Source organism: Ylistrum balloti, unplaced genomic scaffold (genome assembly GCF_031769215.1).
Source record: "Ylistrum balloti isolate Yb309-2 unplaced genomic scaffold, AGI_CSIRO_Ybal_v1 Utg370560, whole genome shotgun sequence".
In the NCBI taxonomy this organism is placed as follows: domain Eukaryota; kingdom Metazoa; phylum Mollusca; class Bivalvia; order Pectinida; family Pectinidae; genus Ylistrum; species Ylistrum balloti.
This window is the reverse complement of record NW_026782352.1, coordinates 432,314-446,944: the sequence shown is the minus strand read 5'-3', so window position 1 is coordinate 446,944 and position 14,631 is coordinate 432,314. Positions and strand designations below refer to the sequence as shown.

The 14,631-nt window shown below is 33.3% G+C and overlaps 1 protein-coding gene across 1 annotated transcript in view; it reads right to left on the bottom strand.

The window, feature by feature from the left end:
- Positions 1-1,924: 1,924 nt before the first annotated feature.
- The window catches only part of LOC132556333 (mucin-5AC-like), a 78,838-nt gene continuing 66,131 nt past the window's right edge, over positions 1,925-14,631 (bottom strand). The window contains exons 35-49 of the mRNA XM_060220717.1: positions 13,116-13,151; positions 12,272-12,289; positions 9,553-9,648; positions 7,237-7,953; positions 7,022-7,120; positions 6,462-6,482; positions 6,204-6,224; positions 5,953-5,994; positions 5,381-5,413; positions 5,009-5,032; positions 3,638-3,661; positions 3,115-3,147; positions 2,556-2,582; positions 2,153-2,188; positions 1,925-1,929 (exon numbers count right to left, since the gene is read on the bottom strand). Coding sequence (XP_060076700.1) covers positions 1,925-1,929; positions 2,153-2,188; positions 2,556-2,582; positions 3,115-3,147; positions 3,638-3,661; positions 5,009-5,032; positions 5,381-5,413; positions 5,953-5,994; positions 6,204-6,224; positions 6,462-6,482; positions 7,022-7,120; positions 7,237-7,953; positions 9,553-9,648; positions 12,272-12,289; positions 13,116-13,151 — 1,232 coding nt within the window. The remainder of the gene's footprint in view (positions 1,930-2,152; positions 2,189-2,555; positions 2,583-3,114; positions 3,148-3,637; positions 3,662-5,008; positions 5,033-5,380; positions 5,414-5,952; positions 5,995-6,203; positions 6,225-6,461; positions 6,483-7,021; positions 7,121-7,236; positions 7,954-9,552; positions 9,649-12,271; positions 12,290-13,115; positions 13,152-14,631) is intronic.

Sequence of the window (14,631 nt, the reverse complement as noted above, 5' to 3'; positions counted from 1 at the left end):
ATATATTGAGATTTGGTATCGCAAAAGATAATAATCATATATTACCATATCAAAGGTGTTTTATATATTTATTCATTTTACAAATGCCTAGAGAGATTACACGACTGAATTTCTATGCATGGAGTAACAATTAGTCATGCCTTAGTGGGCATCACTTTTTGAGGATGCACGGCTAATGGAAAACGATATATTTCTGATATATGTTGGTATATATATACGTGCGGTTGCTATCATGCTTGAGAGATGTCTCTCTGAGGAACATATCGTAACTTTTGAATACATACCCATCAATTTGGCGTGACAGACTAATGATTGCGAGGTAATGAACATCACAACGCCATCGTTGTTCTATTCATCAGCTGTGGTCAGCCTGATTACACAGGTCGGTAGTTCTAGGAGAGATGTTCTATCCAGTAGCTTTGGTCAGCCTGATTAAACAGGTCGGTAGTTCTAGGAGACACATTGTTCTATCCAGTAGCTTTGGTCAGCCTGATTAAACAGGTCGGTAGTTCTAGGAGAGACGTTGTTCTATTCAGTAGCTTTGGTCAGCCTGATTAAACAGGTCGGTAGTTCTAGGAGACACGTTGTTCTATTCAGTAGCTTTGGTCAGCTCTTACAAGTTTGACGGCTGATTGTGACGTTCTCTCATGCGTACGGCAAGAATGTCATAAGCACGTAGATGTGCAAGTAACAGGGATCTCATTTTTCTGCACTGCACACCACATGTGGATGTTTTAATTATGTTTTACGGTCCAAATAGATATTTTCGTCAGTTGAAATGTTATGGCCTGGACAAGTAATCTTTGAAGAACATGACATAGAACCAGAACAGTGGGTCCTAATTCATTAGAAAGGAAAGAGAGACATAGTCATGTTATTAAGCTTACATATTCCATGCTCATTGTAATGAAAATCAAAATTATTATTTTAAGCATATCTATATTAGGTGCAACAGGAGTGTCCATTAAGGACACGTTGCAAAGTGCTTAAGAGAACATAACTATACAAAATATGTAAAACTGTTTTATTACTGTATAAAATATTAGTGTTCATTGTGAAAACAGGTTCAGTGAAATAGACAAAGCATTGTGTTGTCATGATAATCTACATTATAGAATAATGTATACGAAGTCACTGCTTTAAATCGTGCATCAATTTCAATGTCCGTGCTTAATCTTATTACATTTATTTAGTAGGCTTGATAAACATGTTGTTAGTTACACTTAGTTTCGAAAACAATAACTCTATAAATCCGTTCGTCACCACTTATATGATTATGACAATATGCATTTTAATAAATCGAATAATTGACTGACAATAGCTTTGTTTATTTGTGTGGTTTGTGTCATGTCAAACACGTTCATTCATTCTTCAAAAACTAATATTAATCATTTCATCACAAATCAGATTTCACAGAAATATACATTTAACATTGATATTCACCCTCTTTATGTTATTCATTCCTTAATACCTGTATCTGTTATACCACTTCATTGACGTGATAACATGTACAACAGGAACTTATTCTAGATAGTATACAATTTCTATAAAATATCCGAAAATATCCTTTTGTGACGCGACATAAATCGTCATAGCTCTAAGTCAAAATGAAATAAACTGTTCTGATAAACAGAGGCACTTCAACAAACATATATTAATCAGGTTTCATTTCATAATGTTCAAATGATGAAAAGGAAATGATCTATTATTCCGAACCGTATATGAATATAGCTAGATATAAAATATCTAACTAGATCCAAATCGTGATGAAGGGAGACAATCCACACGTCGATTAAGATGATTGGCACTCAGTCGGCAGTGTCGGTGTGGGCATACCCCAGTCTCGTTCACCTGCTTCGTCATGAATATTGTCGACAATTTCCATTTAAATGTTTATAGACTAGTCCAGCTATCTGGAACTCATTCAACCTATGAAAGAAAAGAAAAATGTCAGTGTGATCAATTGAATGGCAAATGTTTAAATAAATATGTAATCACATAGATTAATGTATGCGGAAAGTAGTATTGTGATATTGCAATAATCCAATATATTATACTCATCAAAACTCATAGGTAATGCTGTAGTTCGTTAGCTCATACTGAAAATTCGTTGTAAGAAAACCATTTAACATTACGGTTTCATGTAACTTACCTCTATGGCCTAACATCACAGCGGATTGCATTGCGGCTGAAACAGGAACAAGTATGGTGTCAATAGAAATGAAATTATTGTAGTTTTGAACGATTTTCTTATTTCAGTTCTAAAAGATTCAACAAAATAGTATAAGAAGCATGTCAAAAATTTGTAAAGAGTTACACAGGTGAATACTATTTTAAATATATAATAAAATACAGCCAAATGGGAAACTAAACTTGTCGAAATGTCGGAACATTACAGGTGTATTCATTTATTATAAAAATACGAAAATATCAAAGTTCATTCATAAAACAAACAATAACATTTCATCAGATAATATCATTAGTAATAAAAACGGATTTCTTGTAATTTTACTGTCCATGCATCACGGTGTGATATACATATTACGGCTACTCACCTTTCATCCTCATGGCTGATGGTGACGCTATAAATAAACATATATCAATTAGAACATCTATTGACAAAATGAATTTAACAGATATTTGCGCAGATGACCAATAAGTTGATATGCAAACATTTAGTCCAACTTTCTGAGATTTATTGTCGAATGATATTCCAAAATTCTAATTGAGTAAATGAATGTTGCAGATGTCCCTTTTGTCTGTTTGAAGTATAATTTAAAGACGTCCAGGTCATATCAATTTTCATGTCATTGTACACATTAAGAGATATTCAAACACCTTAACAGTCCAAATTTATATCCGTTGTTGTATTTCATATGTCATGCCTCAACATTTTTAAATATCTTTAAATGCTTGTCGTTTTCGGAGTAAAAGCCTTGAAGATTCAAACGTTATTAGGACATAATTCCGAGTCATTACATCAGGCATATTTTCCCTCACATTAATGTCATATGACCAATATCCAAAATTAAAACACATTATGACATTTTTTTTGCAAAACATTAAACATTTTTATAATTAACATAACCTTATTTATACACATGTTATACTTACTCGCTGCTGCTACCATATCTCCTAATACATCAGCTGAAACAGTATTCACAATGTCTGTATTACTAGGATTTTATCTTATCAGTTACAATCAATAAAATAGCAAAATTACGAAAATGTAATAGAAAATGTAAACAACATCTGAATCCAAACTCAGTTTCGTTGGAACTATGATAAAGTATGCACAAAAGATAGATTTACAAGCAGGTATCTGAAAATTTACATAAAGAGGGCAAAACCACATATTCCGGAAAGGAAAGCGTCTTCTGCTTCATCACCGACTCTCTTTATGTAAGTTTTAAATTAAATATAGTAATGCAACGTAACCACATGTCATACCAACGAGCATTGATGAGCTCCATAACGCACAGAAAAAAGAATATTTCTGAAAAATACCATTCCGACGTTCATTGACATTGGCATACAGTTTTCAATATTTGGAATAAATTACAGCTGATAATTCAAATATCATGATAGGTTGACAATTCAGACAGCATATAACTTAGATATTGATGTCACTGCTTACCTATTTGGTCTGGCGTTCTCCCGACTGCAACAATAATATAAAGGAAATTTGTATTTAATAATGTATATAAAGGATTTGTAATATTGTTGCTATAACATATGTGTAACTGAGTCATAATATTTCAACAACCGAATCTGCTACATTTACAGTTGTGAAGCTTTACAAAAATCAAGCCCATCTTGGACTTGTAATGAGTTACAGCTTTGTTGCAATTATTTAGAACTATGTATGGATATCGAGGAGGAGATATAAGGATATTCCCGAACGTGACATGACACTTTTTTCTGTTACACTCGTGGGCGTCTTTACTTGAGGTATATCAATCAAACTTTATTTATTTGTTTCAGGTCTGTAAAATAAAGACAACTATCGATATTTTTAAACAATCGCTTTCACAACTTAAAGGCACGTGGTTTTGATTAAACTTCTCTAGATTATGATTAAGTATTTTTGCTCAATTAACTGTGTTTCAGATTTGTAAGGGCAAGGTCATGAGCATTTTTAGCAGAAAATTCTGCACTGAAGCGGCTTTATTTCTTGTGGGGTTTTAACAATATTCAAATTCCTATAAAGGACGATAATATCGAGAACAATGTCGAGTCTCAGGTCAATGGAAGAGTGCAAGGTCATCGTTACTTAACAAATAATCCTTGTCAACAATCTCGTGACTGCTTTCTTAGAGGAATATTGATCAAACTTCACAAGTCAGTGTGCCCAAGTCAATTTTGGCCAAAAGGGGATTTGAATCGTTTGAGCTACATTGTAATCAGTGAATGAACAAAAGACACGCAATTGCGTGGCAAATTTTGATATTCTGTATAGCCACATAATGAAGTTAGATGCTTCGTACAGCTGTTTGTCCTTTTATGACTCGTCAGTGATTTTATAAGGAGGCGACTGAGGAAGCTCCAACATTATCGTAAAATTGTCAAAATTTAGATGCGGACACAATTAATAGATTTAGCAATTTTCTTATATCAGGAATTATATGAGGAATTCAACATGCATGCGCATTCTCAATCGTGCCATTTTTTTAATAAATTCAAACGTGTCATGCAGGTTATGTCAAACCTCGACGACTAAAATTCCACCAAAAGTTTCTAGCACTTGTTATCTCGAAGATTTTATAAAATACACATAAATGGATAGTGCTTTTTAACACGATGAGAGACGTTAGTGTCAAACAAGAATACAACTGTTTCCTAATTCCTTAAGTGTTAATGTCGCTTTTTTGGCTCGAGAAGCAAGAACTCCCCGTCAAAAATCACGTGGACAAGAAACTCCTGTTTCGTAATTCGAACTTGTTCAAATAATTTGTGCACTTTTCATCATGATAAGGTTATTGATTTACAAATAGTTTGTTATACTCACGTGATCGTAGCATGACAGCTTTGGCTGTAAAACGGAATATTGATATGTAATATAGATAATGTTATGGACAATGAGAACTTACATGCGTTAACATATTATAACGTTACTAGCTTTTGGTAAATGTGATCAATTGGATAATCTTATGACCAGGAAATGATACAGTCAGAAAGTGACATAAAATTTGAGGGCTATTGCATTCTCTGGTTATCTAGATAATCATGAGACAACGTAAACTTGAGAATTGAGAAAAGAAAATGGCAGTTAGAGATGTGAGACGAGAACTGTGAATCTACACTGAATCATCGGACAATGCTAATCAATACATTACCGACACGATATATACCAGTAATAGACATATGTTGCGATACTTACCCTCAACCTTTGGGGGCAGGATGATAGGATCTCCTAACAGAGATAAAATATATTTACTGCATCAGGAAAATTGTATCATAGAATGTTTATCTACAAATGTCACGATATAAAACAGCCAGGAAGAATAAAGATTCAATGTACTATGATTGACGAGCAGCAAATAACCATTCTACACTAGTAATGTTTACATGGAAACGTCGATGGCTGTTCCACATGAAGGATTATACAGGCAGCATCCAATAATATCTTTTAGTTCTGATAAACATATTGTAATCGATGAGCAAGTAAGGACATGTAATTATAAGCTAACACTTTAACATCGTACGTGTACTTAATGGTTGTGTGTCCATAAAATGTTATTATATTTTCAAGAACAATGTTTTTTATGCGGTAATGCATGTTATTGTGTCAGTTTGATAACTGATAACTTTTACTGACCTGTTTTCAATTAAAAAATTCCCAACGAAAACGATAAATTAATCAATGTTGTTATTTATATCCATTTAACCGAGTTTATTGTACCTGAATATTCGAGATGCATTATTGTATGGACAAGTTAAAATGATACATACCTGTACGGCCACGCATGTGAGCTGGTACGTCCATTATATCAGCTACAATCAGAGAAACAGTAATGACATATTGATATCATTATGTGGTTTGTTTAACTAGCCAAACTAAAAGTCTTTTAACATTATTTAAAGACAAAAACTCTGTGATTGACTACTTCGACTTAGCTTTTTTTTAATTTGCAAATGAATATACTCATTTCTCAAAAAGAAAGCAATATTTTACGTACTGTTTTATATTGATTTCGACTTACCTAGTATATCTCTTGTAAGACCTGTTTTAAATAAAGAAATAATAAAATTATTTGTAAATATTCGGTAATATTTATTCACCCTTTAAAGCCCACACCTCCCACAACAAGAAGTTGCCAATGCATAAATACAGCATTGCGTCTGTTATAGATTGTTTTAATTTTGTAAACATTTAGAAAATCTTAGAAGTTATCACCAAGTATCTTGGAGTGTATTATCATACAGATACAAAAAGGGATTCAATAGTAAACAATATTTACCCATCTGTTGATATTGTGCCACTGAAACAGAAAATAACAGAAATATTTATTCTGCTCAAATAACGATTTATCGGACAAGACAGTGGACAATTATAAGTAAAAAGTGAAATCTGTACAAATAAAAATAAATGGTCATTTTTTGTCGACAAAAGATAAGTATTTTTATTACGACGTTGACCGTTACGTTTTTTTTTCTTTCGGAACACCTGGTCAACCTCTTTGTATGCTTAGGTCGCTGATTGTCTTCGGTCCATATCTGTTCCCTCGTTTCATCAATTTTGAATTAGATTTAAGAGTCTGTTGACATGTCTATATCACCTGCGTTGTTATCGTCAAATGTCAAACGAACCTCTTGGTCAATGAAAGTGGTGATTTCATATCCAAACAATACTAAATATCAACGTCTGTATTTTCATTAATTAGCTATTGATCAGCTGATTCAGTGTCTGATGCTGCATTCCATTTCCACTTCCAACTTCTGAAGCTGAAGTTTATTAATTTACTTAAGAGTTCATTACACAAAACGCAAATATACATGTAACAACATGACACAAACTCACTTTTTGTTATCATCTGTGATGGCGTCAGTTTCGCCATGGCAGCAGTATCGTCAAGACTCGCTGGTACCCTGTTTACAGCGCTCCCCATCAATGCAGAGACTAAATATACAGAAAAGTAAAACTAGTAAGTATTCCGACTACTAATAGTCTACATTTTTTTAATGGTGCAGTGTTTGAAGGCAAAATCAATATTATATCACAACACCAATACTCACTTGCCAATGGATTCGCTGCGCTTTGTGCTGGTTTAGTTGCAGAAGCTAGCGATCCAAGACCGGCCATTCCACTTGATGTACCCATAGTGGACGAAAATCCACCAGAAGTTCCTCCCATTCCTGTTAATCCAAGAGCGCTGAGAGCTGCAAGATCACCACTTAAAGCACCCATAGAACCGCCAAGTGCACCCATCGATCCTAGAGTAGCAGCCATTGAACCCATACCAGTATTTAGTCCACTAGTACTCCCCGCCGTCTGCCCACTGTTGAATCCTCCCCCTAGACCACCGAGGGCGAACATGGCATCCATACCACTAAGGCCGGAACTCTGTGTTGGAGTTAAATGAGTGTTGAATCCTGTTGTTTGAGGTAGTTTTGGGACATTAAAAGGAGTAGGTGCAGGCTGTTGGGGGAAAGGCGTAGGTGGATTATGAACTGGAAAGGCAGTTGGTACAGGAGCTGGGAAGGCAGTATGTACAGGAACTGGAAAAGCAGTTGGAACAGGAGCCGGTAGTATACTAGGTGTAGGTGCAGGCTGAACAGCTGGTTTGTTGGTTGGCCAGATCTGATGACTAGAGGGCGACATTGTAGGTGGAGTGTTTGTCGGTTCTTGTGACACTTGAAGTAACAGCTGCAACATGATTTCTGCTGATATATTGTTTTGTCCCATGAAGGTCGTTAGCATCTGCATCATGTCCGGGCTCGATCCGCCAGCTGCTCAGGAATAAAGGTTATGTTTTTGTTTTAGTTTAGGTGACGAAGAAATTTTTATAATAAGAGCAAGAAATTGTCAAACATAAATAAAAAGGAATAAAATTATTGCTGACAACAAAGTATTATGTAGTTCATAGCTTGAGGACGGAACCTGAAATGTATATTCAAAATTACCTTATATTGTAAAAATTAGTTTTCCGTGCCTAATGTCTGGGATTAAGTCATGCTGATTTCATTTTGTTTCTATAACATAACTCCTTTATCAATTACATTAGAGATTGAGTTTCAATTCGCATTTAATGAATGTTCGCATGGTATATGTAAGGGTTACGTGTATTTCATTTAATTATTACAGTCATCCAAATCTATTAATACCGTTACAACATATGAAGGCTGTATTTTACTGAAATGAATCGTTCTATTGATTACAAGGACTTTAATATTAAGTCGTCTTAAGTTAAAACCACCAATAAATTTTAAACATCAATATTCAAGTTGGCTGTACATATTTCTACCATAATATATTATATACTGTGGAAGAAAACCTGTGTATTAATTGGAATTAAATATTTAGTGTGAAAGGAGTTGGTTTTATGGTCTTTGTTTTTCGCTACTTTTTTATGATGGATAAAACCGCGAAAATTCGATATTTTAAACATCAATTTTATGAAGGAGGCAGTAGTCAATTTCATGACGTCATCAAAGCATACATCCGTTTGACGTTAGTCCGCGAAATTTTAACCACCGGAAAAAAACCTAACAAAATTAAAAGAACCGAAATAACAGTCAATTACAAGATGTTGTGAAGATGATTATACACACTACCATACTGTTGTAAAATTGTATAATTTGTCAATAATACCGACAGATGTCATAGAAGTCAGTCAGTCCATCGTTATATATCGTATGATTTGTTGTAATAAAGGCACACTGATGAGCAAAACTGTTCCTTAAACAGCACACCAGATCATTGCTGATATTTCTGTTCTCCGTTTCATCGTTTGTTTTATCAATGAGTCCATTAGATGACGTATCGTGCGCGAACAATCTGGTATGTTGTACTAGTATGCATATCAACGAAATATGCCTCTTTAGTGTATGTGTTATTTATACTTGTGCATTCAAGAAATTTTTGTATTTGTGTATGCATTGATGAAACCAATATCTAATTATATTTTGAACATATCACCCATTGTTACCTGTATAGTTTATTTCTAAACTAAGGATTTCTAAAGATTTATATAGCAATGATAATAGCCTTTATTTTGTATATATATATATATATATATATATATATACTGGACCTACTGATAATGTAGATATGTATTAACAAAATTGATTTTAACGTCTGTACTTAAAATCCATCAGTATTTCTCATGAATTAACAGTTTGCGATGACGATATAAACCAACATACTTTACATGTTAATGATGTTTAACTTTATGTTTTTGTCCAGATATATCATACATATTAATGAGGTATTTACAAAAACGTTGCACATATTAACAATATATATATATATATATGGACTATTAAAACCGTTGTGCTGTATCTACTCTCTATCATGATAAAATTGTCAACTTTTATTTAAGTGGTATTCACCTGTAGTTGACACGGCACGTTTCTGTCTGCTATGTGAATAAGCTGAATCTGTTGATCTCTTCTTGCGAAGTCCCAGGCCTAACATTCCAAACGGATCTTCAAATCCAAATCATCAACGTTAAATCATTGCCTATTTATTCATTTCCATTAGATTTATGAGTACAAACAACAGTTGAATACTGGTTAATGTGATTATTGCTAGTTAATTGCTGATTAATGGTACACAATTTTACCGTATCTATTAAGTATGTAAGCACTACAGAAGTTCCCTCCTCTTGTTTCATAATTTTGTAAGTATTTATGCTATCAACATATCACTATTATAGTGAGTAGTTCTGAAACGCAACCACCTCGTTAATATTTGTAAGCGTTGCTATCACCAGTACACACCACACCTACATCCCATGTCTAGAAGTTATGTATTTGTAGTAAGGCGGTCTTGTCTTAAAGGTCTTGCAATACAAAAGTCGTTTTGTTTATACATGTTTTAATACTTTTAATTTATTCAGAATTTAGTTTCGTCATTAGAATTAAAACATAAGTCAACACTATCCGATTTAACTGCTATCTAGCAGTTTTATGAATAAAGTAATATGGCACTTTCTCCTATCTAATTACACTATCTTATCTAGAAATTTTGCAACAAAATTATCATCACACTGCTTCTTTTCTAATAACGTTTTCAAAAGCGTAATATCACACATTCTCTCGCATTTAGTGACTTTGCATAAAGATGAATATGACACTCATCCGTATCTAGTGATTTTGCAAAATAGTAATATGACACTTCCTCGTGTTTACTGACATCGCAAAATAGTAATTAGATACTGTATCATATCTAGTGACTTTGTTTCTACTGACATCGCAGAATAGTAATTAGATACTGTATTATATCTAGTGACTTTGTGTCTACTGACATCGCAAAATAGTAATTAGATACTGTATTATATCTAGTGACTTGGTGTCTACTGACATCGCAAAATAGAAATTAGATACTGTATCATATCTAGTAACTTTGTGTCTACTGACATCGCAAAATAGTAATTAGATACTGTATCATATCTAGTAACTTTGTGTCTACTGACATCGCAAAATAGAAATTAGATACTGTATCATATCTAGTGACTTGTTGTCTATTGACGTCACGAAATATATTCACAATCACAAATATACCACAAGATTAACACTGTCCCGTTTCCAGCGACTTTCGAAAGATTGATATAACATTTGTAACTCTTTTGTTATATCTCGCTTTGTTAGCAGCATTTCCGGTCTATGACGACTGCTCGCAGCTACTATTCAGTCATACAATCAGGTAAATGTTGCGTTATATTTATAAACCTATAAAATCACAGGATACATCTAGATGCATGCAAGGTATATAACACTTTAATGAAGGACTTTTATCAACAGGGAAATGTTTTACCTTTCTGGATATTAGTAAATTGCCTATCAGATTTGATACGCAATGATATGCTGATACCTCCTTTAGATTCCAACATCATTACATTATCACGTGATTTGTTGATGATGTATCGTATATTATCATGTCATTAGTATATCCCTATATACAGATGGCGCGACGGCCATTGTATTCTCATCGTGAACCCCTGCCTGCTTGGTTTATGTTTCTCCTTAAAATATACGAAAAGGGTCAGTCTGTGCTGAAGTGGTTTTTTCCTTTTGCAAGACATCCCCCTCCATATGTTGTTTAGTGAGGAAGCCATTAGGTACTACAAGGCGAACCCTCAAAAATGACCTTCATACTACGTTTTCCCGGTTCTGTTTAAAATTAGCGTCCATTAGTGTTTGTGCAAGTCAGTGTTCATTGCTGACAATATCCAACCAAACTAATATTGGTAGTTCTTAACTTAACTATGATAAATGCCAATAGGATATGCTCATATTTTAGTCACTGTAACATTCTAATAGTCAATATGGTGTTAACATGTCGTAAAACCATACCAACCAGGATGCCATGATACAAGTGTTAAGTATACAAATTATGTAGAGTATCTCCGAGTACACATGATAAGAATACTAGATAATATATGTATCGATGCATGCACTGTTCTATGTGTTTTATCCTGTTTGTTTGTAAATATAAATATAAATAAATCATGGTCTTGAAACTGTTTTTAAATGCTTCATATTTGTGTAAATCCGTCGGAAATACAGCTTTACCGCATGAAGTTCTGAATCCCATGAAACCATTCTACTTTAAAATTTAATTCCCGGCTTGATGAGTTATGTTGAGTCGGATTCATGGCGAGAGACGTGTTAATCTATTATTTAATATCATGAATTCTAGATTTCACAAATTATAACTAGTATGATCAGGTCATGATGATGGTAAGATGATGTTTGATGGATCTTATCATGCTCATGTAAGGTTAGACGTGTGTTTAATATGATAATGATAGCTATGTTTGCCATGTGTAAGTATTGATTACATGTGAAAGTTTTAGTATGTTATTAGTCCATATATATGTAGTACAAAATCTAATAACTGCAATACCATACTCTTATAACTGATATCAGATAGCTGACCTGTAAATGGTACTTACTAGGCTCCAAACTAACGATTAGATATATTTAGATATGTATTCTAATTACCTTCAAATACAAGGTATACAGATAAATACATGACAGCATTTTGACGTTTTGATAAAGTTGCTACAGTCAGAATTATGGTTTTGAGAGAAAGTTATATACTCACTTCCGCCGCCTCCAAACCCTACAATGAACAAACTTTAGATAAATTGTGAATTAAACAAGTAAATTCGAATCTGAAAATTGAAAAAAAGTAATAATAGAAGTAATATCATGATGATTTGACTGTGGCAAAGAACACTGTAGTTATCACGCTTAACATATCAAAGGGATATGTGAAGGTTTCAGGGGAGAGCATGCCTTTGGATTTCATTTTGTAGATTGTCTTATTTTCGTATATCTCTTTATCTTATTTTATTTTTGTATACTTTGTATTTGAATTTGTTTTTGTTTACAATTTTTGTTTGAATAGTACCCTCTCTCTCTCTCCATCCCCCCCCTCTCTCTCTCTCTCTCTCTCTCTCTCTCTCTCTCTCTCTCTCTCTCTCTCTCTCTCTCTCTCTCTCTCTCTCTCTTATATGTCATTTATATATCCTACATCGTTTCGTAACGTTTAGATACACGGACATCTGTTGATAATGTTTACGGTAAATGTCACTAAAATGGCCAACTCTGTATTACTCTAATGTGATTTTACATTTTTGATACTTGATAAAAACTTGATTATAAACCACACAATATCGTTAATGTTTTGTGCCAAAACAAATTTGTTCTTAATTTATGAAATATCATAACCTGTCCTATAATCATATATATGACACAGCAGAAAACATAGGAAAACGTTGTAAGCACTAACACAATCTGCTTGAGCAGCGTTTTTATCTCTTTTTTTAATAATATAATATAATATATATATAAATAAATACTTCGGTGATATATGATACGTTTGTAATGATATATAGATAAATATATAGGCATGTAGATGTAACATAAATATGTTTTTTTCATACCTCCCAAACCGCCGCCCATTCCTCCCATCGGTGCCTCTAACAGAAAATAATTAAATCATATCATTACTACACGCTAATGTGATAATAGATGAATATGACATTACTATGGCATTACTACAGACTATAACATATAACTAGAATTAATGCAACACTGTGATGCATCTACTAGAGCACAAGGCTTTGCATATTTTCCAAAATATCCAGTCAATTAGATTAAATTGTGTGACTGCTTTAAAGCTTAATGATAATTATGATTGATCCTAGACAGTGCATAAAAATTCAGAAAAAAACAGCGTTCGCACTGCATGTTTTCAGCTCTATGTAGACAAAATGATAACTGCGCCAACTTAAACACTAATTATGATACGAAGTCTCAATGAGCTTTCAAAGTGATCTACAAGGGATAGGTATGATACAAGGCATGCCACGACACAAGGATAAATCACATGATTAATTATGTTCTAAGCAGGACACACTACAGAACTTACATTCCAAACTTTTGATCACTGAAGTTAATTACATTCTAATCCCTCAAAAGTCTTACCTCAAGAAATTAGAAATAAAAAAAATATTCTAGAAATATCAGAACCCCTTTTTGCTGCGAATACCTCGCTATGTTTCTAGCTGTCACCAAGACCACGTGACATTTTTTTATGTAGACTCGATTAACGTTCTATAACATGTAGTGCTGTTAGAAGATAAAATGTTGGATCTGATGTTATAAAAAAGCAAAAAATCAGGTACCGCTATTGTTTGTTAAATTGCTGCTTATTTTGAATTATAACAAAAATAAAAGTAATCAATCGACATTCTTCTATGTCGATAAACCTGATATATGATAAAGTGAGATAAACCTGATCTATGATAAAGTGAGATAAACATGATATATGATAAAGTGAGATAAACCTGATCTATGATAAAGTGAGATAAACCTGATATATGATAAAGTGAGATAAACCTGATAAATGATAAAGTGAGATAATCCATATATATGATAATGGGAGATAACCCTGATATATGATAAAGTGTGATAAACCTGATATATGATAAAGTGAGATAAACCTGATATATGATAAACCTAATTAATGATAAAGTGAGATAATCCTGATACATGAAAAAGTGAGATGAGCCTGAGTTCAGTGAGATTTTTAAATCAGTTATAGCGACATTAATGGTCGGTGGTTGTATTCACGTTATCGTAAGATGAGTTTAGGGCAACAACACAGCTAGATATCTACAAGTAAATAGATAAAAGATTTCATCATCATGTTGACTATGAATCTTGACCTTCAATGATACACATTCTCGTTTCATATTAATGATTTTTTTCGAAACACATCGATCTTTGACGTTTGCACGAACATATCTGGCCTTTAGATTAATGTCATGATGTTTTTTTTTTATATTAGAGTACTTTACATAACGTATTGCAATAACGTTGTGCCAGGCATCATCAGAATTTAAATTCAAAATGTGCATGTACTAAGTGTAAACAGCTTTAGACTCATGCCATGCA